Below are 26887 nucleotides of genomic sequence, written 5' to 3'. Positions count from 1 at the left end.
GGCTTATCTTCTGTTAATGGGCCATCAGCACCTTTGCTACACAGCTCACAGATAACCCCCTCCTGGACTACCTCCTGTTAATGGGCCCATCAGGCCTTATCACATGACTCACCATCCCATTGTGGGATGCTCCGCCCAGAGGGAGAAACCAAGCATTCCAGCCTGAATATAAGCTGAGACTCTGAACACCAGAGGCGCGCTTACCCACTGGATTCCCAGAGGACCCGAGCTACCAGACCTTTCTACAGGATCACTGCTTCAGGAAGACCACCTCATCTGGACTGCTTCCATCACTACGCTCAGGTTGTACTCTGACTCTGTCAGTGGTCTTTTGTATTATTGCATCTATTTTATTTTACTTTCTTTCCTTTCTTCCTATTAAATTGTATCTCTGACTTGGAGCCTCTCATTTGTTTTGCCTTCAAACTACTACAGCTATGGAGAAAAAAAACAATTGGGTACATTTCCAGCATCTAAATCAGCAAAATTTCAGGGATGAAAATTTCTGTTGAACTGGATTTTCATGTGTGAGCACAGATGCATGAAAATACGTTGTAGTAAAATTTTATCCTCAAATGAAAATTTTAATACTTCTGCTATTTCACATTTAGAAGATTTAACTGTTACTAATTTTATGCCCCAAATCTTTCAGCAGTTTTCTAAACTGCCACTAAAGAAATTAGATTATAATGCTTAATGTTAAATTTAGGGCATCATAGTTCTTTCCCCCCCATTTTGAGACTGATCATATTAGATGAGAAGTCTAGAATTTGGAGACAAAAGGTTAAAGCATTGCCCATTTCATACCACCAAATAATAGTATGGAAACCAACTTTGATATACAAATGGCCACTTAGCTCTGACATAAAATGAATTTATCCCATCTATCTTTGAAAGAGCCAAAATATACAGTTATATTATCTGATCTATATACATTCTGTTATTATGCATATTTTCTTATTAATGAAAATCCTGAATTGCTAACATTGTAAAACAAAGGCAATTGGAAGAGGATTTATATACTGCTAATTTTATCACTATCCATATCTTGCAAAACCTAATCCTGTGAAAGGTTAGTAGTGTGAATATTCCCATTTTAACATAATTAGGCCTACTCATGTGGTTAGGCACTCCCTGCAGAATTAGAGCTGAAGTCTTGATCCTGCATATTCTGGAAGACTATGATGCTCCACATGAATGCAGCAAGCTACCTGTGGACTGCCAAGAAACTGCAGGACTGAAATCTAAATCTGGATAATTAATCCATCATTCTTCCTGTTTGAGGTTTTGAGTTTAGTCCATTACTACATACTGAAAACCCCCCACAGTTCAATATTTGCACTGTGTTAATGTAGTAAGAATGACTTGTAAATTAAGAAAGAAATGGTTGAAAAAATAATCTCAAACCCATTGCTAAGTTTGAGTAACAAATGAGACTAAAAATATGTTTTCTGTACACTGAGAGAAATAAATGAAGAAAAAATACTCCTTGGTAATTTTAAGCCAGTGTTTTTTCTTGCAATATATTTTCCATAGAAAAGGAAACTTTTAAGAGCAATCTATGTGCACATATATATATATATATATATATATATTTATAATTTTGAAACTTGAACAGCAGTGTAGGTATTTAATTTTTGGCACCACATGAAAAAAGGAATTTCAAATCTCACTTCTTAACCGATATCCCTAACACAAGACAGTTGACAGTATTCTTAAAACCTGACACAGATCGAGGCTGAATGCATTCAGTTGATTTCAGCTTAAATTTAAATGTTGAAAAAGTTCTTTCAAAGACAAAATTCCCCAGTATCTATTTTTTTCCTTTTTCAGCATTTTAAAAGTATGTATTTCTTTCAAAGTTCTTACTATTGGACAGCGGATACTAACTTACTCTTCTAGGAATGATGGGGAAACAATGTGCAATTACAACAGGTAAAATTATAAAGAAATTTCTAAAAATCCAACATCTAAAACAACACTCATCACTGCCGAGAAAGAATTTAAAGCCACTGTGTTTTAAGGATCTATGAAGGAAAAAGAAAACTACTTCCAAAAAATGGAAGTACTTTATAGAGGAAATATAGAAAAGAAAATGTTCTATTTTTTCCCAATGGTATTACTCTAATTGATTTAAAATGTCTTGAATGTTTTAAATGTTTTTTGTGTTTTAGGTAAGATTACAAAAAAAGAAAAAATTACTTATAAAAATAGACTAGGGAGTGGCATGTGGCCTGAGAGAAATACACCCTAATGTTCTGATATTTAAGTATGAGAAATGCAGATTAGAAAACGTGACAGGAGATAGGTAACAATTAAGTATTTCCCACCTTTGTAAGAAATTGAATCTTGAAATGGACAAGAAATCTCTAAGACCACAAGTAGAATGAATGCATAAAAATACAAATGTGTTTTCTTCTTTTTTTTTTTTTTTCATTGCCTTGCACAAGTTGAACAGGTACAGAGCATCAGAGCAAAAAGCACCTACATTTTAGCCTCACTCTGCTCCTTTGGGGGAACAGATACTCTGATTCTCAGTGAAGTGAGGCAAACTACAAAAGACAAGGTGCTGGTTAAGTACAAACAATTCCCTGACAACTTTATCTCCTCCCTCCCAATAAATTATTTACATTTTCTATGAAACATTTAAAGAATTTTATTGCAGAGTACAGAAGTCAGAAAGGGATTTATCTCTTTGATTTTAATTCCTCCCTTTGAAGTGTCCCTACTAAGTAGGGAGCGGATCATACCCCAACCCCCATATTTCAATAATATTTTATGAGTCAGAACTTGCCAATTTCACTCATGAGTTAACACTTTAAACTAAGGTAGTTTACAGAATTCAGAGACTGTGTAATAATTCAAACACTGTTGGACACTCACAACTTCTAGCTATTATCTTCTTTTCTCATCTCTGTTTTCAGTAGGATGGATTTTTATTCTACTGCAGTGTTAACTCTTTTCTCAGTAGACAGCACTCTAAGGCATAGCAGAAGCCTCACCATACACATCCTACACAGACAAAACTCCAGTTCTATTTTGAGTGCTCACTCCTTGCCATCCCTGGTGAAAGTCCAAATTGACTAGGAAAGCTTTTAGCAAATTATGAACCAACCCAAAGAATTTCTCACTATAAGTTTGATGTAAACACTTAAAATTCTATGGACCACAACCAACAGGTGCACAACCAATGGCTGCACCACCCATGGACCGAACACACATTCTGGCATAATACATAATTTCAAAGTAAGTTACTGTAATAAGCCCTCTGTGAAACACCCTACAGCTGATTTTCATAGCTGAAACACACAGAGAATTCAAACCAAGCATCTGGGTACTGAAGGTCTGGGTACTCCACCTCTGAAAAACAGGCTCCTGTGACTTGGGAAGCATTTATGGTAGGTGAGATGGTACCTAAAACCAGATGCTATCTCACCCATGTTAATACAAGAAAGGAAAATGACACAGCTGAGATATTTGTCTTGTAATTTGCTGTTACTCTGTGCTTTGCAAGTTCTATTTCTACCATATATTCCCCTGAGACTGAGTCTTCAATGAATGTATCTAACATTGGTGCTTATAAGTATTTTACCTTCACCTTTCAAGTTTCTTTATTGAGGATGGTATATGGAGAACACGTATTTATACTACCTTTGCTAATTGTCTCCATTTGCTGGTTATAATTGTTGCAAGAGCATAGGTTTTTCAGAGATGTGCAGAGTATAGGTGAAGAAATAATGCTGTATCTTAGAACTTGTAATTCTTGTCCTATAGTCCTGTGTTGAAGCAGCTCAACACGCAGAGATTTCCTTCCATTAAATTCAACACAGATAATAAGGAAGTGGAAAAAGAAACATTCAATGCAGAAGTGTAATAAAAAGAGAAGCAGTCGATTTGTTTCTTCTTCAAGGAAAAGACCTGTGCATTGCTTTGCATCAACACAGAGAAAAAGGGCAAACACAGTTTTTGGGGATTACCTTTAGCCAGCATCTCATATGGGGTCAGATGCAAAGAGCCAGAGCAAGCTCTGCTAATGTGGCCTGAGAGCCGCCCATGACTGTTTAAGAATGCTTTATGGGGCAAGATTGCTTTGTGGGGGGTTCTGGCAGACTGCCTCACAGCATGGCCCAGAAAGGTTAAGGACAGCTACAGGAAAGGTGTCATGCAGTAGAACAAGCTCGCCTGAAAGTGCTGGGATGCAAGGATCTGAATGTATGCATAGCAAACCATCTGGCTGAGTAGAGCAAAATCACTTGAAAACAATATAGACTCTTCTCTGCATTTAGATTTCCTAAGAACCGACAAGACACTACCTCTACTTCTTGGAACCTGTCTGCTTTATAGGTCCACGCAACCATATCGTGACCAAGATTAGAAGAGTAGACCACAGAAACCTGAAAAGCTACTGACATCAAAACAGAACAAAACTTATTTACTAACTGCATGAAAAAATAATTAATGATAAAAAATAAAAATGTAATTTATTATGTATTAATGCAACAAACTCTAAGCAAAAAACCCCAGATTTCTCAATATCCTTTTCTACTTTCTTTCAAGCAATTTCTTTTTTAATTAACAGAAGGGAATAATATGTTCTCAATTACTTATTTATAAACATCAGTAGAGCATATACATTTTCAAAACCCAAGATTTTAATTCATAGGACATCTGTATGAGGGATAGCATTCTGTCCCAGGAGAATTAGATAATTTTCTTGGTGGTATAAAAACAAACAAACAAATAAATAAATCTATTAAAGCACCATAAAATAATTTTTATACTTTGACCTTTGCAATACTTTTTTGGTAATATTTAGTAAATATTTTCAGCATTTTAGTCAAAACATTTATCTAAATATTATTGATATTACGTAAACTACTTTCTAACTTTTAAATAAAATCTAATTGGGGAAAAAAGAAATTCAGCACTTTTCCAAACATCTATTTTGATGAGTCAACGTTTTCTAACAGACAAGCACTCCAACACAGTTATATGTCAATTGTAATTTGCAGAACAACTGAAATTTTACTTCTTCATGCTGTTCAGTAACATCAATACAGATTTCAGACTGCAAAACTAAATTCTAATATCTCATTCATCAGTATAAATAATCAAAACCCAGCTTTAAGAGCAATTTTTCCTAATCTCCATAAGACAACTCATATGGGTCTTGAGTGAAGGATTAGGCCTAGAGAATCCATCTCTGCTGATGATGTGAGCCAGGGAAAATCGCAGGCTCCTATCAGACCTCAGGTGGAATTTATAGCATTTGTATTCAGGAAAATGTAATTTTCCTGCTGGAAATTGAGTAACTTGTATTTGGAGTCACAGAGAAAGAGTAACAAGACACTGCATGAAGCCAATTTCACAACCATTTTTCAGAAAGATACTCAGCCCATACCATTATGAATTCATCACAATCCCTCATCATTAAGGCACAAGACAAGGGCAAAACCATACTTTGTCATCAAACTAGCTTTTCAGCCTTATTTCCAATGTTGTGAAGAATTCTTTTATAACCAAACATTTCTGACAGTTGGAGAATTTTGTTAAAGAAGATTTAAGTAGCTCTTATAAGCTGTTAGTGAAATATGCAAACAGAACCCTGGGAATTCTAAAATTGTGCAGTTACTTAGCTCATAAAAACCCCATAAACAGGTTTTTAACAACAGGCAACTTACTACTTCGGCTATTATGAGTAAGTAGATGCATGAGAAGGATTTGCCAGGAAGAAATTCAAAAGATGATTTCTCACCTCAACATATAAAATAAATCTAAAAAGCTCCCTGTAGCTACTCAGAATCCACATACTTTGACTTTTTGGTTCATCCCCTAACTCTCATGCAAAACTCTTTGCCCATTTCTCTCCCATTTTTTTTTTCCCTTTCGTTCTTCTATTTTTTGCTCATCTTGGGACTGTGATAACTCATAACATCTTTTAGCACGTAGAAGGAAGATCAGTGACTATAAATGAAAATGTCTGACGGTATGGATGATGTTCACAGGAAGGAGTTTTTAATTTTTAAGTCAGTCACTGTTTTCTTTAAGATACGTTTAAGTTGATCAGCTCTGAGCATATTTCAACACATATTATTTATAAATCATCCTTAATAGCTATTATTATTTTGGTGCCAGACAGCCTTCTATTATGCCTAAGCTCAAATTTACTTACTGAAAATGAAATTGCTAAATATTCTGGGCACTGTGAGCTACCCAGCAGATACTCTGAGCACCATGAAATACCTGGCAGATATTACAGAGCTGGTGGAAGGCTCAGCAATTATAACCACTGTAAAACTCTCTGTGGATACTGGAAGCAATGGCAAGCTACTGGCAGTCATTACAACCCTTGTCAAGTGTTCTGTGGAGATTGTAAATAAGAGAGAGAATTAGATGGGCATCATAAATTCAGGGTCAAAGGTCTGATAGGCAGTCCTATTTGGAATTAAATTACAAAATTCTGAGAAATTGCTTACATTTCCTCTATGGAATTCAGAGATTTATATTCACTTGTTACCTGGAAATACCAATTAACTGTATTTAATCATTCTTCTGGTCATTCCAGCACTTTTAAAAGAAGTACTTTTCCTGCTGGGAAATGGATCTCTATGAAGATGCCCATGATGGCTCTCTATTAAATGGAAGCTTGATATTTGAAGAGAATTGCAGAATTTCAAATGTTTGGGCTGCTGGAAATGTCTCTGCCTTTCGCTCACAAGACCTCATTCCATATTTGCCTCCAGATACCTATCCGTGTTTCCTTAACAATTCACCTGATGGATCATCTGTAGGTAGTATTCACACCCTTTCACAACTCTTCTCAACTTATATGTATTTGTTGTTAAAAACATTTCTCTATATATCATTCCAGTCAACTTCTGATCTCCCTTCTGTTATGAATATGTTTGTTAGCAACACACACCATTCTTGTGGTTATTAGGAGAAATGCATGGCTCTCCTTTTGTTTGCAAAAGACATTAGCAAAGCCACAGTCTCAGCAATTTTCTGTCATTCAAGCATGTCGAAGATTCAAAGATTCTGAAATTAATCAACTATGTGTGAAATTAGACTTGATTCTGGAACCCACCAGCATCATCTCAGGCAGCAATCTTTTCTCTGTAGTGTGATATTTTTAAAAATCTCTGGTTTCACCTGCTCATTGCTAGACAATGCCCAGTGTGAAGTGAGTTTTCTTTACTTATTCATATTTTTTTGCTTTCTCCCTCACACTGTATCTACCATGTTTGCTATGGTGGAAAATATCCAAAAAACATTTCACTTCTAGATCTTCAAATACAGAATTCACCTAACTCAAGCTCACTGTAAGAAATCTATTCATCTCCAGGAAGCGGTGCTATAACGTATAGTTACAGGTTGATAAAAATAAAAAATACAATAATTCAATTTGACATTAATACCACACTGTCAGATACATAACTTGAAAGAAACATTATATAAACTCCTGTAGGAACCCTCAGTTTCATAAAGAATACAATGTAGAACTAGCAGCATAGTTAAATGTTTTATGTCATAATTGCATATTACTGAATACATTGCAGAACAGTGGTGTTCTTGAGACATGAAATAAGAAAATTCTATTTTTTTTTTTTGTTCTCTTTCATTCTTAGGTGTATCTTCTGTGCCACATACCTGTCAGTTTTATTAATTATTATTTTGGGGGTTTTGTACCATTTCTGGTTTTTTGATATTTTCTCTGGATTCCACTTCAATTTCTAATGCTAAATCAGAGTACAACTCACCACATATCAGCTGGTTTTCCTTCAGGTTATAAAGTGATAGTCCATGTAAAGCACTGGGGTAAGCACAAACTGTTTCCTCTGCTATTCGGACTGAAGCATTTCTGGCCCACTGCAAGACCCATTTTAGGTTACAGTCACAGATCAGTGAATCAGTGTTGAAATGTCTACAAAGGCAAAGAATGACCACAGTTGGTACACATGAAGTTTCCATGAACATACTTCCTTCTGCTAGATTTAAATTATCTAATTCCAAAGAGAACTCTAGATAAATGCATAACTATGGATACATGAATACAAAGATAGTCTGAGACAACCAATACACGTTGTCCCACTGTTAATTACTTTCATAACATTATGCAAAAATTCTGTGTTTGGTTCCAGAACAGCATCATTGACTACTGAGATAATTTTGACTCTGCGTTACTGCAGAAAATCATACAATAGCATACTTTCGTCTACTAAAATCCCCTCTAAGTAGAGACATTCAGTATACACTTTTAAATCTTAGGCAGGAACAATCAATATCAATAACTGGGAACTGTTAGTATAATTCCAGGAGAAATATTTAACATTACTGGTTTTGGCAATTAGACGCCTAATACAATGTAATGCATGAAACCATGAGAAAGGATAAGATCATAAAGTATAAAGAAAAAGGAAAAGGATGCTAGTCAGCGGGACTAGACTGGGCTAGTCAGGAATGGGGTAGAATTGTCAGTCCTATCCATTTCCTTGCAACAGGCAAAGCTGGCAGCTGATCAGCAGTGAGCCAGACATCGATAACATGGATGCATGGAACACATCTCTAGAAACAATCCTGTGTGAATTCATATTCAGCTCTGCTATGTTTATGTTAATGCCTTTCTGAATTATTTCAGATTTACAAACAAAAGGAATGATACTCACAGGGCTTTCAGAGATAGCAGCTCAGAAAAAAGTCCATTCATGAGACTTGAAAAAATATTCCCTGACAAATTCCTAAGGAAAAAAAAAGCAATTTACTGTTGGTTATAACAAATACAGGAAGAAAAGAAAATTGTTATAGAAAATAATATTCCCAGTGCTAATTAAGAAGTTTTGCTTTCTTGACAACAGTAAAAACCATATTTAAATTTGGTACATTGCTTTTTGGTTTTGGTGGGTGACAGTAATATTTGAATCAATTCTTGTTTTATTTTCCCAGCAGAAATACATACAATTCACTTGGTCTCATAAGGAGGAACACTTCTACATATTTAAAAGAACAGAATTTGAGAAGAGAATATTCTAGCATTTGAGTGAAAATATTAATAAAATAATTAGTCAGTGAGACCTATATTGTAATTTTTATTGTACACACAGTACACAGTGAGGAATCCATCAAGCTGCAAGAGATCTGAACCAGGTAAGGAACCAAACTAAGAAAGACTGAAAGTTGAGAACCCTGCTTTCTACTGAAACCTGTCCAGAAATCTATGCATCAATGAATTCAACTACAAAGAGAAAACAGTGCTAATTTATAAATTAGTTTAAGACATTTTTGAAGCAATAACTAATTTCATTTTTGTGTACAACTGAACACTTCAAAATTTCTTAGTAATTTAAAACAAAATTCTGATAACAGAGTATATAAATAAACTGGTCAGCAACATAAAGTGAAATTATTGAGTGATAATGAGATGTGTTGATATAACTAAATTAATTTTGGGGATTTTATTTAACAGTACACCTTTATACAGTTTTGGTGCAAAGCTCTTGGAAGAACATTCAAGTACCTCTTGAAGTGTGGATATATCTGAAGGTGGAAATGAATCTCTGCTTGTAGACACATATTTCTCTATCTCTAATATTTTGGATTTGTCAACAGGAAACGAAAAATAATGAGCATTTCACAGACTTATTTAACCTCTTTACTTAAAATTAGATGGACCTACCTAAGTCTTTTTTTGGATGTAAGGCCTGACAAGGCATTTCCGGCAGCTACTCAGAACTGACATACTAAAAAGACTAAAACAGAAACTGTTAACCCTGACATTTATGCTGAAATAAATCAGAAGTGGTTCCAGTGGTATAAAAGCAGTTACATGAGTATAAACTTACTGACAGGGGACAGTCAGTAAGTCCTGAACTGACGGATGGGGAAAGCAATCTGCCCTGTCCTGTTCTTTGCCTTTTCCCCTGCAGTACAGAAAATTTTCCCATCTGATGCAAATCCCAGGCTCTCCCTTAAGCCTTGCCAGGCTTCAAATGGCAAAACAAACAGAGCACCAAGACTGAAGTTTGGTAATTCCACTTGGACTGAAGAAAAGTTTTATGTCTGGTCAATATTTTAGGAACTGGGGACAAACTGTAAGTCATTTGCACAGTGTACATAGCAGGGTTCAGCAGATGTACCTAAGCACCAGCCAGAGGTGCTCATTTGGTGCAGACTGAATCCATGAGCTTTTATGTCCTACCAAATTCACCAAGACATTGAGCCAGAACTGACCTACACTGCACTAACCTAAAAATTCTTAACTTGAGTTCCATTTACAGAAGATTGTAGAATTCCTATAGAATTTCTTTTTACCAAGTGTTGGAATAATGGAGCTCCTGACAGTGACATCAGCAAAAAGCCAGCTTTCAACCTTTTATATTCTTCTGGCAATGACCTGGTTTGAAGGTTCCATATTACTACTAATAATTAGCAGGCTAGGATCATGTTCAAAGAGCTGTGTAAGTCAAAAAGCAACATAAGTCCATGTCCAAGAAACATAACTACAATATTTGGATATCCAACAGTGGAAATAGATTGTTCTTTAACAAAAATTTCAGAAATCTTCTCATATCACCCAAATAACTCATGCATTTCTGAGCTGATGCAACATTCTGTAAATACTTGGTTCTTTAGTGCAGATAATTTACATTATAAACAAAAATATTGTCAAATGTATAGTGTTGTAAAATTCCTCCATTTCAGATATCCCAAAACCCCACTCTAGCTTGATTTAAAAGGGCATTTGTTCTAAAAATGCCTGTAACACCTAGTTTGCAAATATTTTAAACAAAACAAATTAATGCACTCCAAAGCTGACAGCACTTACTATGCCAGTAACTCACTCCATTAATAGAAATATGTGTTTTCAATTTTATCAGAGACAAAACATTTCATTCTTATTTAGCAAGTTGTGCATTTTTTTTCATATACCAATACTTGTACTTTTATAGAAATTAATAAAGCACTTCTGCCAAAAGTTTTAATATAAATGACAAATGCCCCAAAACAGTCAACAAGAGTTACATGTGTCAAAGTACCATTTGAGACAGAATATAGATAGAAGCAGAATTATATGAATATAAAGAACGCTTCCGTCTTAAGAGCAGCATTAAAAAGCAAAAGTTGAATGCAATGGTAACAGATTGATCTGTGCAAAAAAAAAAAAAAGAGAAAAAGAGAAGTGAGACAGGAAGTATAAAAAATGGCAACAGAAATACAGAGACGGCAGGTTACATTGTGTATTTCTTTATTTGCCGAAATTTTGCTGAAATGGGGTCTGATTAACAGGGTTACTAGTTTTTCTTTGATTTCTGGCACCATACAAAGTGATTAGTTGGTGCAATGACAACAAGAAAGTCACTCAAGAATTTGCAGTATTATATTATCACAAAGCTAATTGCTGATGATGATTCAGAGGCAGGATGAAGAGTAAATCAGGTATAGCTTTAATTGTTAATCAAACAATTGGAAGCAATGATAAAGTTTGGGTTTGAACCCTCAAAGGGAAGATCCAGCAGTAGCTATTTGCTGCAAAATTTTGAAACCTGAAAGGATAAATTATGAGGGACTAAATAAATGAAGTCTGATATATCAGTACAGTGGCATCATCCCAGTATTCCACAGCTCTTAATACTTAGATTAAATATAAACAGAATTAATGAAGATAGCAGCTCCATTACCAAGCAGAAATATATTTGCACACATAATTTTGGAACAAAGCACTGAAACATTGGGTCCAAAGGAGATTTGGAAGATTTGTTGCATTCAATTATGTCACTCCTATTTAGAATACATGCACCTCATGACAGCATAAAGACAGCCAAGAGGTAATATATTAGCCAAAAGAGGTAAACTAGTATCTTAGAAGATGCAAAATCTACTCATACTGAGACAGTGCCAGCTGCATATGTCCTATGACGTGAAAGCATTTTGAAATCATTTTACAGAGTAAAAGTCAAATCCAAGAGGGTGTAAAAATCAGATCAATCTCAAGGAACATAATCAGAAGTCACTGGCTGCAGTAATTTCAGGGCCTGCATGAAATTTTAGGTTCCATTAGTAACTTCGAATTCCATTTCTGTTCCCTGATATACACATCTTGATTGCAATGGAGTAAAAGTCTTCTCTACATTATCAAGAGGCTGACCGTTTATTGTGGTTTCTGTGTGTCTGCATGTTTAAAAAAGATGATACTTCTAATTCATTTTTTCTTTAATCAAGAATTCTGTAGGTTGTCCTGTTCTAAACTAGACTGCACAAAACCGCCAAGCCCTCTGAAGAGTTGTCTGCATTATCCCTGTAAGCCCAGGCAATCCTCATCCTTTTAGTGAAGTATTTGAACATACCTTTACTGTACTCAGTTAAGATTTATGCATCACACCATTGGGCTAAACCACATTGTTTTAGTTTGGGCCTAGAGCTGATTTTTCAGCTCTATCTCTGTCTTTTTTCAAATTGAATTAGATTTACAATATTGAGTGAAATACGCTGTGTTATTTTGTTTCACTTGTCATTTGTGCTTGTAAACAGTACAAGAAAATCCCATATTTGTACTTCACAGAAGGCACATGAAAAGATTTATGTCCTTTGCTCCTTCCAGTGGACTCATGGCTCTCCCTACTGGTTTTGATAACAGCCTGCAAAGATGCTTCTGTACTTCATCTCTGCCAACGTAGCACAGGAGAGCTCTAATTACCAAATCAACAGCTACATAAATCAACACATATGTATACATCTTTATATTTCTCCTTCAGTAAATGGCTATGAAACCAGTTCCATGTTTACGAACCCGTCATCTTTTCCTTGTTACGAACACTGATGCTGCACTGAGTAAACGCTTCTCCATTACTTTTCCAGAGAACAGCTTTCTCCTACCCGTCAAATGGCAAGTAAACACAATTCAAAGGTATCAGCAACAGAAAGGTGACCTATTGCCACTTTTTAAACATGCTCAAAAGGCGTGGTTCTTCATAAACTTCCAAGGGAAACAAAGCTACAGAGTGTTAGAAAAGTACCAGGCAGCATCAGCTTGCAGTCCACCAACAGTGACACCTCTCACACCACAGACAAAATGAGATCCCAGTTCAAATAATTACCATCAGCATTAGAATATTATATGATACTCTGAATGGCGGGAAACAGTCCCTCTTGATTGGGACTGTAGCTGTATTTTTTCACAAAATAATCAGGGACGCAACAAGAGTGGTGGTACTCTTTGGTTTGCTAAGGAGGACAATCGCTGCAAGGCAGCTGTAGCTTTGACACAGCAATCATGAACTGATTCACTTCAGATGAAACCATAAACTAGACTGTACTACTACGCCTCTAATTTCCAAAGGACAGAATTTTGAAATACTAATAAAACAAATAAAGTAATTAATAAAGCACTAGGCCACATAGACTACAATGCAGGATGGACCCATTTAATTAGGTCAGAGGTAGAAAGGCAATTTAAAACCCAAGTAAGAAAAATGGAAGATAGACTTAATGGATTAACAACCAAATCTTAAATCTTGAAAACAATAATTCAAAATTCTAAAAGGTCAAAGAACTAGAGAGAAGATAACAGGAAAAGCTTAGCAAAGTGACAGGAGGAATTTAGGTTAAAATTTGGAAAGTACGCTAATACATGGTGCAAAAGATACTTCAACAATACTAATCCATTATAACTAAGAGATTAATAAAGAGTAGGTATTATATACAGCCTAAATATATCACATTACTATGATTTTCTCTTCTGCTGAGTCAGATTGGTCATTTGGCTTATATATCTTTATGGGAGAAGCTCACACTAAGTCCTGGAAAGCGTATTTCCCAAGACCATCCCAGTATGACTTCTGATCTGCAGAATGAGTTAAAATTGAAAGAACAGCCAGGCAAATAGGAGCCTGCAAGGTTAATTCCACTCACATGGAAACACCAGTATAAATTTAATTATCATCTCCTCATCATGTTAGATGTATATGAAAACCAAGAAATAATTTATCTTGTCTAGAAAATCAAAGATCTCTATATGATTACATGATATAGCATCTATAGCCACATATTGATTTTTTACCAATTTTTGATTTGCCAACATTTTGTTTCCATTTTTCTTTCTTTCAAAATTCGGTTATAAAATACAAAGAGGCCAGACCAAGAGGTATCCAGTTACCAGAATCCTAATTTTTTCACTGATGCATATCCACAAAAGCGTGAAGAACCTGGTGTTAAGTGCATTTACTGTAAAACAAGGTAAGATAATGGATAAGATGGAATGGAGGGCAATAAGACATTACTGATGCTCTGCAGAAATGGTCTTCTGAGTGATAGCACTTAGAGCTTTCAACAATGACTCTGCCTCACAGAATGAAGAGAATACAAACATGAAATCTGGTGGTAACAAAGCCAAGGTTTGGTCAAGGTTAGGAGAACAAGAAGATATGAACCTTCTTTAAGTTGAAAGGACTTGTAATTCATTAAATAACATTATTCAAAGTGAGAAATGTTACTAGACTGTCACTTCGGAGCAACACTTATGAAATGTCTTATTCAAATTTCTGCTGTAAACTGGGGCCTCAAAAGGAAAACAGTACAGCAAGCTCTGGATATACAGCCATTTCAAAATGAAAGACCCACAAAAAGACTGGATGCAAGAAAACACAACGTTAATGATTGTGTAAAGGGAAGTGGTGAGTCTTTCTCTGGTCCTTACAGCTCAGAAAAAAATTGCCAACACTGGGACAGACACTTGGGCTACCAGAAACAGTAGGGATGTAGCAGATGTGTACAAAAAGAAACTGTAATGGTGTGGTTTGATCAGCCCAGTAACCACGGGCGCTAAGCCTGCACATTGTGCCTTTCCCCAGCATCTCTGGCATCGGTGAAGAGAAACACTGCCACATTCTTTCCTGGGCTTCAGAGAAAAGAGTCAGTACAGTCAAACACTGTCACACACCAACTACTGTGCACTCTCTGGGATTGAATTCCTGTCCTTTGCCACCTAGAGACTGATATTCTGTACTGAACTTCTAATTGATTTTTAAGATGGGGGCTTACAGATTTGTGAATGGAAATTTCAGATCTTTCTGAGAGAGCATGGATTTGAACAGTTTCTACTGAGTCTGTTCCCAGCATCTAGAAACACACTCCATTTAATTACACAACTTCACCATTTTGAATTAAACTTACCTCCCAAGATAATCTGGCTTTATAGTCACAGTCATGTTCACTGTGCACAACAAAAGCACACAGAAACCCTCAACAGGTGAGTTTGGCTTGCCTAATTTGGCACATCATTTGAGACGAGTAAAAAGAGGGGCGGTTTGCACCTGTTCATCACATGCTATCAAGCCCCTTCCCATCATCTGTTCTCATTTGTTTTCATCAGAGAAGACTTGGCAGAGTTTCTCTCATTAATGGGATCTGTAAGTGTGCCAGATTTCAGCCTTTTACCTGGTGTTATCTTGACCTCATGGCATATCTTCCTAGAAAGATTTCCCTGTTTGTTCAAGGAAATGCCATAACTGGCTGGAGAGGACAAAAATAAAGTATGAGATTTGTCACACACTGTGATGCAGTATAGGAATTTATTTCTCATTCAGGAATGAAGACAGATCTGCATGAAGATCCAGAGCCTGCTGGGCCCAGCCAAATATCCATTTAAACCAGGATTTTTCCTGTGAATTGTCTCTTTCCAAGCCAGGAAATTTACAGCCAACTTACTCTAATTGTTTCTTAGACACACAAACAGAAATTTTGTGTTTCTCCTCTTTTTAACGTGAAAATGAAATTTAATTCTTTGCAGTTCTAATAGATTTTACAATTGAAAGAGAGAAAACATTTAAAATATCAACTCATCATAATCAACTCATCATCAACTCATAATCAAAGAGGAGAGGGGCCTTTTAGGACAAAATCTTCAACTTTCTTAAAATGTAATTTTCTTGCCAACTAAGTCATGTGACAGTTTCGATTTCGTCTATTTAAAACAAAACTGGTGTTATACTCACAGTTTGTGAAGATTGTTAAGTCCAACAAACATTTCTGGTGTCAGGCAACCAATTCTGTTATTTGAAAGATCCCTGAAACAAACAAAAAATCCCATGAAAAAGGGAATCTGTCACTTATATACACCCCTACGTAATCACACAAAGCATCTATATTTTTAGTACTTAGGGAGTTAAGTAACCAAAACTGATTTAAATAAATTAAATAACTTTTATATAAACACTATTGAGCAATATTCCACAAATAACACTGTGAGTTTTAATTGCATTAAAATGGGATTTTAAATATAAGTAGCAAATAAAAGCAAAATAATATTATCAATATACAGAATTTTCTTGATCTGAATTATTAGCACATGTGGGTTTTTTACTTAGGAAAAATACTGCATTTTGTTCCATGCAATATTCAGCCAAAGTTGACTTTTTTTTTACTGTTTACTCATGTTTCATCTCATTAACAGCAGCCTTTCTTGCTGAAATCACAGAAACCAGAAGGCAATTAATTTTTGAGCTAGTGAGGTCAGTCTTGATAAGCACTTGGCAAGCTCTTTTAAGAGCAATATTGCGGCTTTCTGAGAGCAAAACAGTAAAAGGCATTACATTCCATAACTTTTGCCTGCAGAAAGCAAAGAAATGTTTTCTGTATAAGCATACATGCAACATAGTGTACAGGACGCTTACAGGAAGGAGATGAGGACAGGAATAAGCAATTATATTGTGGCAAAAACATGAATAATTCGCCATGGTAGATTCTGAATTAGAGTTAGATTTTTATGTATTTGGTTTTTCAACGCTGTCCCAAATATTCCTTCTCACCAAATACATTTTTTTAAAATAATTGCAATTATGTAAGGATTTTAAGTGATCATGCAGCCAAGAAAAAATGTTAAAATTGATCTGGATGTATTTTTTGTTTTAGAATTAGTTTTCTGATTCCTTTACTACATTGCGCAGATTCCATATTTTTCTACTGATACATGAGAACACTAAAGTAACCAAATAGAAGACTAAAGGTTGCAGTTTGACAAATCCAGTTACTGCTTTCATGGGAACACATCCAATTAGCTGGAAAATGAAGGCAATCTCTTTAGAGTTCACTATGAAGTTGTCTTCTATCAGACAAAGAATGAATTGCTGTGCAAGTATATGATGAAAAATCATATTAGAATGACAATATTTTTAAAATGCTTGTCAAGGATATTAAGTAGGGAACAGCTGAGATAATACTGAGGATACAATACAGTGCAATAATTTCCTATTAGCATTGTTCTTTATGTTCTCCTAATAAAAGCTACTTGGGAAATCTAAAAATGCAAGTTTAAGACAAATACATATGCATCTATACATCTTTCAATTAGAAAAAGAGGAACCTACACAGAATTCTTGGTTGGGTAATGCATTACTTTTGTCCAGGCAAAGTCTGAACATATATGGAAGAATTGCATCACAATGTGGGGCATAATCTGGGTAGCAAAAGCAGATTTTGTCTATACTACTCAATACAAGTGCATATTTCTCTAAGATTGGCATACGCTAAAATCTTATTCTTACCAAAATGAAAGAATAAACACTTTTCTTTTTTAAAGTTCACTGTTTTGAAGTTTACTTCAATAAGTGTTATTTTCATAAAAGACATATATCAGTGGCTGAAATTTCTGTATTGTAAAACATGTCTTCCAAAAAAAAAAATTAGCAAAAAGAAAAGACAACTAGCTACACTTTCCCCCAGACTAATACCTCTTACATTAAACACAATTCAGTTCATAATGTACAAAGCTGGTGCTACTTTTCAGAAGTAAAACATTTAACTTACTGATGCTGACTTACAAAGTTGATGTTAGAGAAAAGAACTCTTCTGTGTTAAATAATCAAATGCCATAATTTCACAGATTCATGAATTATCAATTTCCATTAAGTCTGTGTGTACCTTTTTGAGTAAACCCTGGAAATAATTCAGTTTGTCATTCAAATACAAATTATAACAGTTCTCAAAATCACTCACAGAAAACATTCTGACAGCCTGTGGCTTGTCTGTCTGAGTTGCCATAGCCATTTCTCCTGCAGTTGTCCACATTACATCAGATTCTGCTTTTCTCAGCATCATTTATATTTTACACAGAAAATAAAAGGATGTGAATGTATGGTCATAAAGTAATTACTATATTCAGTATTCAACAGGAGTTTACACTGTTTACTCCCTTTGCTCTAGTGTCTCCTTCCCAACAGTTGCACACTGAAGGTGGGAAGATATTTTCTTGTTTACCATGGAACTACACGGATTTGTACTAAATCTGTCAGTCCAGCAAGTAAATGATCCTCTAGATTGCTCCCAGTGCTACTTGTTCATATTAGCAATGGGAGTTTTAGAGATTTCGCATGACAAAACTCAACATTGCCAGTTCTACTGTGCTGTACTTTTCTTCTCTTTTCCAATGAGTGATGAGCTCCTCTCCCTTGATTCCTTTCTCCTGGCTGACCTAAAGGCCCCACCTGTGCAGTCTGTGGTTGTGCAGCCCATGACTTGCAAAGGTTTCCTGGTTTTCCCACAAGAGGTCAGGGTTGTGTTATTAGAGTGCACGGCCAAAGCAACAATTAGTGCTCATTTTTATCATAGCATTCTACTGTCATCCCTGTACACAGAGGCAGCAAGAAAGCTTCAAACTTAACACTCTTATTTTTACTAAAAATTTAAATTCTACTGTGACTTCATCATTATCATGCAACTGGGTCTCTACCCCAACACAGTAAAACTGAGAGACTGGTGTTAGAAAATACAGCAGCAGTATGGTCAGAGAGAGAAACCACCTTGTGCAGTGCTCCCAGAAGTTCGAGGCTACCACACAGAGGATTTCTAAAATTCTTCTTCTGTGGATTTGCATTCCTTCTCATCTAAATCTTCCCATCCCACTAAACTAACCCCGGTTTTCTCATAGATTTTCTCATAAGACAGCACACATGATTACTAGGAAAATGCCTGGCATGTGCTGATGGCCTAGTTAGACAGTGCATGGACATTTGGAAGCTGTCACTTGGAAAATTGTAATTTTAAAAGGGTTCATCTCACTTTTCCTTAGGCTGAGTTCAACTAAGGAGGGTCTGTAGTCCTTGTTAATGAAAAGAAAAATGCCCAGCTGTAGTATCCTAGTAGTTTAGATATTTTTACCCTCTAAAATGTAGTTTAAACGTCAGCCAGTCCTTCTGAAAGTACTATGAGAACCTTTTCCAAGGCAGAATTGCAAGAATGATGGACAGGGAATACACTGTGTAAGATCTTGTTTCCTTAGAAAACCATGATGAAAATAACAAAAAAATAAATAAAATCAAGCAAAGTCAAGGTTGATGGTATGGAAAATGACAAATTCTACAGTATGACAAAGCTTCCTTTCTAATGTATTTTATTGGGCTAATTTATGATAAAAGTAAACAAAATCAATAAACACCTAGTGTAGCACAAACCATTATCCACACACATTTGAACTGTTTAGTGTTATTTCTGATTAATGTCTATAGTGATATATCATCTGCTTAGGCATTTGCAGGTGTACTTGTTAGGACACTTACTGGAGGGCAAACTGATGATTTTAAATGGGAAAAGGTAAAAAAGAAATGGAAGAAAGAAGGGAAAGAAGAAGGAAAAGGCATGGTAAATGTAAAAAGCAGAGTGTGTGATTTTCTATTTTACACCCAGTGCCCTTATTTGATTATTGCTTGGTGTCATATTTGAGTTGCCCAAGGATAGAAATGTCGATACAAACACAATTTTCAGAATAATTCAAATGGAATTAATACTTACAGGCGCTTCAGTTCTGAAAGCCCATAGAAGGCCCCTGGCTCAATTGTGCTGATCAAATTATTCTTCAGATCTCTAGAGAGACATAATAGGAGGAGCAGTTAATTATCATTTTACCTACTTTACCACTGTTACACATGTGGAGTATGAAATGCAATGCAATTCCAACCTTTATCTATCTTAGCTAAAACTAAGAATTTCTTTTAAATAGTAGCATCAAAAACAGTACATCATCCACAGATTATAAAAGCATATTTTTCCAAGCAAGATGGTTAAGATTAGACGTTTAGAAAAAATCTGCTAGTTTTAATTCTTTTTTTCCTATTTATACTTTTCAAAACAAGCTTACCAGCCATTCTCGCCTGAGGAAAAAATATTTTAATCAAAGAGTGAACGAAATAATTAGTCAGCAAAGCAAGAGCCTTTTAGCTTGCTTATTCATTGTGCTGTGCACTTTACACTTAATAAATTTCTTGTTTCCACCTAATGTAGGCAAAGCAGTTGGCATGTGAGACAAACACGAAGGTCAGGTTTCTGTCCTGAAATTCAGGCAGTTTCTCATATTTGGCAGATCAGTGCTTCATTTTGCACTTGCTGACAATCCAGAGGACTGGCTGTTTCACAGATAAAGAATATTTCACTGGAATTAGTAATCTTGTCTGCTCTTGACACAGAGCTTGGGGCCATGACACTGCTCTCAGCTCAGTCCCCACAGAGATTTACTACTGAACTGTCTCAAAGACTTTTGTGATGTGAACCCTGAGGAAGTGCCTTCAGTGCAACCAGATAAGCAGGCCTAGGAGACAAATGCTGTAAATTCTTGTAGGCAGTGTTCATCTTCTGACAATTTGCAATTCACAGGGAGCAACTGGTGCTCACTAATTTCAGTGCTCTTTCTTAGGCTGGCCACTTCCAGAAATTACAGCACATACACTGCTTAACTCTGCCAAAGCATGGATGGATCAACAGCCACTGGAATAATCTTATTTATGACTTTTTATAAATGCAGATAAAATGCACGCTAGTTGAAAGCTTGAGTCCACTACCTGTGATTGGGCTGAATAGGGCAAGATTTCATCCCAAATCTTTATTTCACAGAAGGACATATTTTATTTTCAAAGCAAAAATCATAAATAAGTACTTCTACACTTTCCTAGTCATTATTTTAGATCTCTTCAATAAAGTTCCAAAAGCTTGTGTCTCACACCCATTTCATTATAGCCATGATGTTGATGAGTGATTTGTCCCTAAGATCTGAGTCAGACTCTTACAGTCAAGTTCAGCTTTCAGCCTGCAACACTAACAGTCTTTAAGTCTTTAAGAACTGGAAGAAGCTTTAGGGTTGGTTTTTTTTTTTAATATTTTGTGGTCAAACATTTTCATCTTAGTTTCCTGGAATCAGCAGCAGCTACTAGATTTATCTTTCTCTGTTTTCATTTGCTCAAGAAGTTCTGACCATTTCTTTAACTGTGAGTTTTCCACACCTTATCATAAATAAAACTGTTTAAACAAAAGTTCTGCACCCTCTTCTCAAGAGTCAACTTGCAAGGACAAGTCTTTTGCTGGCAAAAGTTAATTTACACAAGTGTTTATTTCTTTGATGACTTAGGGTTTTTGCTCTGTGGGTGAGTCAAAGCCTCTTTTTTTTAACATTCAAATGTTCAATACTAAACATTTGTGTCAACTCCTTTTGCTTGTACAGTACTTTAAATATGTAACTACTGAGGTCAAAGAAGTTCTTTAGCTTGCAGAAGTCAATCCATATAAAAAAGCCCAGAAGAATACTGTTCCATGTTCCTCATGGAACACCTGTATTCTTATAAGACAAAGCAAAAATTTATCTCAGGCTTTACACTGGGGCACATTTGTAAACAACTTAAGAGGCCTAATTCAGATGTAAATATGCGCATTTTAGACAGGGGAAACTGCCAGTTTTAATAATTTTTATATCAATTACAGGCATTCTGTGTTAAATGTCAACTCATCTAAATGTTCTGCAAGTTGCAATCAGGCAAAGTGATCAGCTCTCGTAGCCAACAGTGGCAACAGTTCAGAACAAATACAAAATAGTCAGGGTAAGTGGCAAACTGCTGACAGGTGAGTTTTAATGACAGTCAAAATAACCAAGTAGACAAAAGGCCTTCCATTTACTGAAATCTTCTGTGTTCTAGTAATGGAAACTTTGCCCTGTTCCTCCATAGCTTGTGACCACATAGGAAAAACCTGCATAATCCTCAACCATCACCTACACGAAGAAAAAAGGTCATTTAATGTTAGTAGAAGGTAGACCATTACATGGAAAAGTGTCCATCACTTACACTGTCACAAACAAGACACCTGGTCTCCTTATTCTGGAAATTACACTTAAATTAGATAGGTCACTTTAGTAAGGATATTCTCAGAAAATTGTAGATGATTACACTGACCACAATTCTGGCACTTTCTTAGTAATTAGTGTTATTGCATAATGTTTCCATATAATTCTGGCCTAACAAAATAGGTGTTTTCTTCCTTGTCATCCTTGAACACATCTTTTAATGTGATTAAAATTAATAAATGAAATGATCAAAACTGTTAAACACTTAAAATTCTTACTTCTGCATTAGGAGATCCCATTTGCTTTCCACCCGCTTGTATTTTTTTACTAAATTACTATAATTAAAATATTAAATTAGCTTCTCCCATTTTCTGATTTAGGAAAAAGCCAGTCATATTGAAGCCTTATAGCAATTAAAATTAACTCACACTGAGCTAAATAAAGAAACCAGAGTAAATTTGGTTGTATGTTTACATTTTTTCCCCAAGAGCTACTGCTGAGGTTTGGCAAAAGGTCGTGATGCAAGACAAGCCAAACAGCAGCCCAGGCTGGGCCACACACATGCACATATACCAGACAAGTGATTTTATCATCAACCAGAAGCAAGAGAGAAGGGAAAGAACCCCAGTATCATAATATTGAATGACCACAGCGTGACCCAGTTGAAGTCCAAAAAGAAAGCATTTTCTAACTAACACTTATGGTTTTCCATCATTTCTGATGCAGCATTCTAACATTAAAGTATCTATTCTGAATCTGAATGACGTGTCATTAGTGGTGTGGGAGTATAGACCTGAAAATAAATCAAAACCAAGTGCCATGTACAAGTACAGATAGAGGGAAGCTACATGAAGTTAGCTACAGTCATAAAAACTGCAGCACTTATATCCAGGCTGCAGAGCTGCACAAAACCAAAATGGGACAGTATTTCTTGAACTAGATTTCCCCTAATATCATTAGAGTTGCTTGATAAACTTCCTGCATGGTACTCTGGTCTTAACTTGAACTAAAGACATAGAAGAACAACATAGAATGGACTGTGTTCTCATTAAAAAACAATCTCAAATGGTTACAGAGGAGACCTTCCTTTTCACCTGCAAGTCTGAACTTACATAAATTACATACAATAACCATTAAGCACCGTCTTCTTATTTGTAGGTATTTGCAAATAATAGGCCCACAGGTAAATACAATCGAGGATTCCTTTACCAAGAACCACAAGGTGCTGGAAGTTTATCATCTTACACATTAAGCTTTCAACTAACTTTTACTTACTGAAAACATCTAAGAGAAACCTTAAGAAAAATAGCTAACTTGAGGAGGGAGAATTCGTGTTTGAAGTATTCACTTCCTGATGGCTTGGCTGAGAGGAACAGGCTACTAATGGAACTTCACAAGAACATTTAGTAACTATTCCAGGCCTCTCAGCTATTAGACATCTTCTATAGCAAAATCCCCTGTTATCTAAATATGTATTCCTGAGGTTCTTGATGCTTCAAGGTCACAGTATGCACTTACACAGTATAGAACATAGAGGGAAAAAGTATAGACAGTCCACTAACAAAACAATCAATTTATCTTAAACTATATTCTGATGTTTTGTACCAACATCTTTGCCTTCAGACATTAAATATTCTTCCTCCAACTTACAATGTATGTACTGTAGATATTTTGAATACATTTTTATAACAAGAATATTCAACTAATTCCAGCACTTTGTTCAAATTCCTGACATCGATACATCTTTCATAAAAAATTATAGGTTGTACCAAGAGGACATCTGTGTTTAGAAAGCTGTCATTATGGTGCTGCAAACTTTCCAAAAAAGCTCTGAGAAGAGCAATCAGTTGTTGAGCAGATGCCAAATACCAATGAAATATGACTGACTTTCCACATTTTGCATGCTACTATGAAACAACAACAACAGCCAGAAAAAAAAAAAAAAATTAAGGTCACATCTTCAACTTCTTTCTCATGTGAAATATTACAGCTAAACTAAATGTCACCTTTGCCCAAGAAATGAATGCAGACTCGAGATCTTTGAAGAAAAGATTATGGTCACTGCAGTAGAAAAAAGGCAGAGCCAGTGATGAAAGACAAGAGTTAGATCCTATTCTGCCATCATGACAGTGACATCAGGGCTGGCACTCCTGAATACAAGGAACAAGAATTAAGCTGATATTGGCAAAACATGTCTTGAAGATATTTTGAAGGTACCCATCTGTACAGGAGCCAGTAAGTTGCTGTACTTTGGTGGCATAGTTATAATCAAAACTGATTTTCATCTCCATTGTTGGTAAATGCATTGTTGGCCAAGCATACCTTATGAAACAGGCAGATTAAGTAGTATCAATTACCTGGTACCATCATCAGTAACTAAATTAACTAAGGTGCTCCCATGGAACTCCAGAGCTCATTTGTTGTCTTTATTTTTCTTTTTTTTTAGCAATGAGAGTGGATATTTAACCTACTTTCCAGAATCAGAAAAGTTATGGTTACATCTCAGTTAAGTTCCAAGACATAAAGACAAAACTCTTTTCAGTTAGAAACATCAGATAATAAACATAAACATGCACACAAATATGGACAGTAATTGTCTAATAATGGTCTGCCTTTCCAGACACAGAGGCTATAGGTCTTTTGTTTCCTTAGCATGTTGATGATGTCTTTTCCTTTAATTTCCCCTTTTTAATGCAAGCCATTACTGGTTGGATTCCCTAAAACAATAGACCCTAAGGACTAGAAAAAAAAATGACTGCTGTCCACTCAAGGTGCTAATGAATGATTGGAGGTTTCAGACCCAACACTTGATGGCAATTATGACATGCAGAACAACAGAAAGGTCGCCACAATTTGGTTTTTAATTTAAGGCTGATGACTCATTCACATCAAATGTGCTGTGGTAATTTGGCAGTAATTCATTATTTAGGAACACGCCTAAAAGTGTAACACAAAGTACTAATAATGGCAGCTGAAACAAAACAGAGAGAGGCTTTATGGTACTTTGCTTGCTCAAAGAATCCCACAGAATTATAAGTTATTTCATTTTCACAGCAATAGTCGTAGAGCAAAAATGTAAGACTCAGGGTATTTGAACTGAAGGAGCAGCATGTCAAGTAAGAAAAAGTTGTTAAAAAGCTTGGTGAAACAAGATAGACTTGCAGTACAATGTTTTTGATATATTTTTATAAATGTATATGATAGAAAATAACACTTTAAAAGATTAATTAATGCAGTTTCATGCTAAATAGAGCATTGACCAACCAGAATATAGGTGCAAAGATGTTTGTCACCATCCTCTATGTTCAGCATTTTGTCATTGATAGCTCGAAATGTATTTTCAAATAAAGAAAAATCATCTGTGCTTTCCAGATTCTTCCACTTTGGCATGTTTTTAAGAAACAAAAATTCAGCATTCCAAATACATGCAACTGTTCCTATATGTTTCCTTTTCCATGCCACAAACCCAGACATATGTGGTAAGATCACATTAGGCACAGAAGATTCTTGGCACTTGTAACCTGGGGACTGAAGACAGAGTGGCTGTGCCACCCAGCCCCCAAGGAGGGGTGCCTTGGATCAGCTGTATGGGGCTAAAACAAGACTGAAAGGTCAAAAGAAAGAAATGCTGAGAGCAGATAAAGTGGGTTTCAGTGTCCCCAGCTCTGCAGTGCCAGCAGAAAACGCCTCCCTGCCGGCAACAAGGCCTTGGTGCACAGCGACAGATCTGGCATTATGTTGATTACAATGGCAGAGGTTGTGTCTCTCCATAACTATGGAGAGACACAAAGAACACAGAAACCTTTGGTAGCTGCAAAGAGCCAGAGGCTTCCTTAAATTCTGCACCTACTGGGACTTCTCTCTGTATTCGTGCCTTGAAGGCAGTTCAGCATGGGTTACGTTTCTTGACATGTGCCCCCCTCTTCTTGAAAAAAAGGCTAATTGTTGCAGGAAGAAAGAAAAAAAAAAAACACAAAAAACTAAATGAGTTCAGAGATTAATTCCAGCCTGTGAGAAAATTGTAAGGAAAATGAAAAAGTAGGGGAAAAAGTATCCTCAACTTTTTTCTTTTTTTAAATTTTTAAACGAAACACACAAACCAACTAAAATGTAAAACAGACACGTAGAAAGTGGGTAAAACATACTTTCGACTGAGAAAGATGTCAGCTCCAGTTGTAGGAATTGTTATTCCACACTCTAAGACTAAGCTGCTTTGGCTGTTACAGATTTCCAGCAACATGGATTCAACATTCCTAGGTCAAATTTCAAACTCTGGTATCATAGCACAAAAATAACATGGAATACTGGAAATTTATCCAGAATTTTCAAAAGTGTATCTGAATTATCCTTTCATAATAAAATATGGTGATTTTAGTTTTTATGCCAAATTATCAGAGGTATCAGTGTAATGGAAATGTGTTTTGTTAAATATGAGAACCTTAAAATACACATCCATCATATCATGGAGTTTTGGGTGGGGCTGTTTTACAGGAAATACTTGATTCTTTTTCTGTTACATTATCGAGTTGGAAAACCACAAGTGATTCTTTATTGAATTTCAATTTGGGCTTCCATGACTTAAAACATCCAAAGGAAAGAGGAATGAATTCTAGCCTGAGGTGTAAAGGAAAGATAAGTACCTGCAGATGGCACACAGTTTAACCTAGGAGTACTTTTGAGCCAAAACTAAGATAGTTTATTACTCAGAGTAGATCAAGAAAATAGGAATCATCTTTCCTAGAACATTTATTTCATTGTACTGTTTTCATAATAGAGAAGTAGAACACTTCTTAGACA

At 35.8% G+C, this 26887-nt stretch overlaps 1 protein-coding gene across 1 annotated transcript in view; it reads right to left on the bottom strand.

The window, feature by feature from the left end:
* The window catches only part of LOC136293946 (adhesion G protein-coupled receptor A3-like), a 257200-nt gene that overhangs the window by 143168 nt on the left and 87145 nt on the right, over positions 1 to 26887 (bottom strand). Inside the window, exons 3-6 of the mRNA XM_066191148.1 lie at positions 19777 to 19848; positions 15987 to 16058; positions 8667 to 8738; positions 7761 to 7924 (exon numbers count right to left, since the gene is read on the bottom strand). Coding sequence (XP_066047245.1) covers positions 7761 to 7924; positions 8667 to 8738; positions 15987 to 16058; positions 19777 to 19848 — 380 coding nt within the window. The remainder of the gene's footprint in view (positions 1 to 7760; positions 7925 to 8666; positions 8739 to 15986; positions 16059 to 19776; positions 19849 to 26887) is intronic.

This window comes from Chamaea fasciata, unplaced genomic scaffold, assembly GCF_029207755.1.
Source record: "Chamaea fasciata isolate MVZ Bird 193981 ecotype frontalis unplaced genomic scaffold, bChaFas1.0.hap1 SCAF_9, whole genome shotgun sequence".
Lineage (NCBI taxonomy): Eukaryota > Metazoa > Chordata > Aves > Passeriformes > Sylviidae > Chamaea > Chamaea fasciata.
Note: the sequence above shows the minus strand (reverse complement) of the source record. Positions and strands in the feature narration are given on the sequence as shown.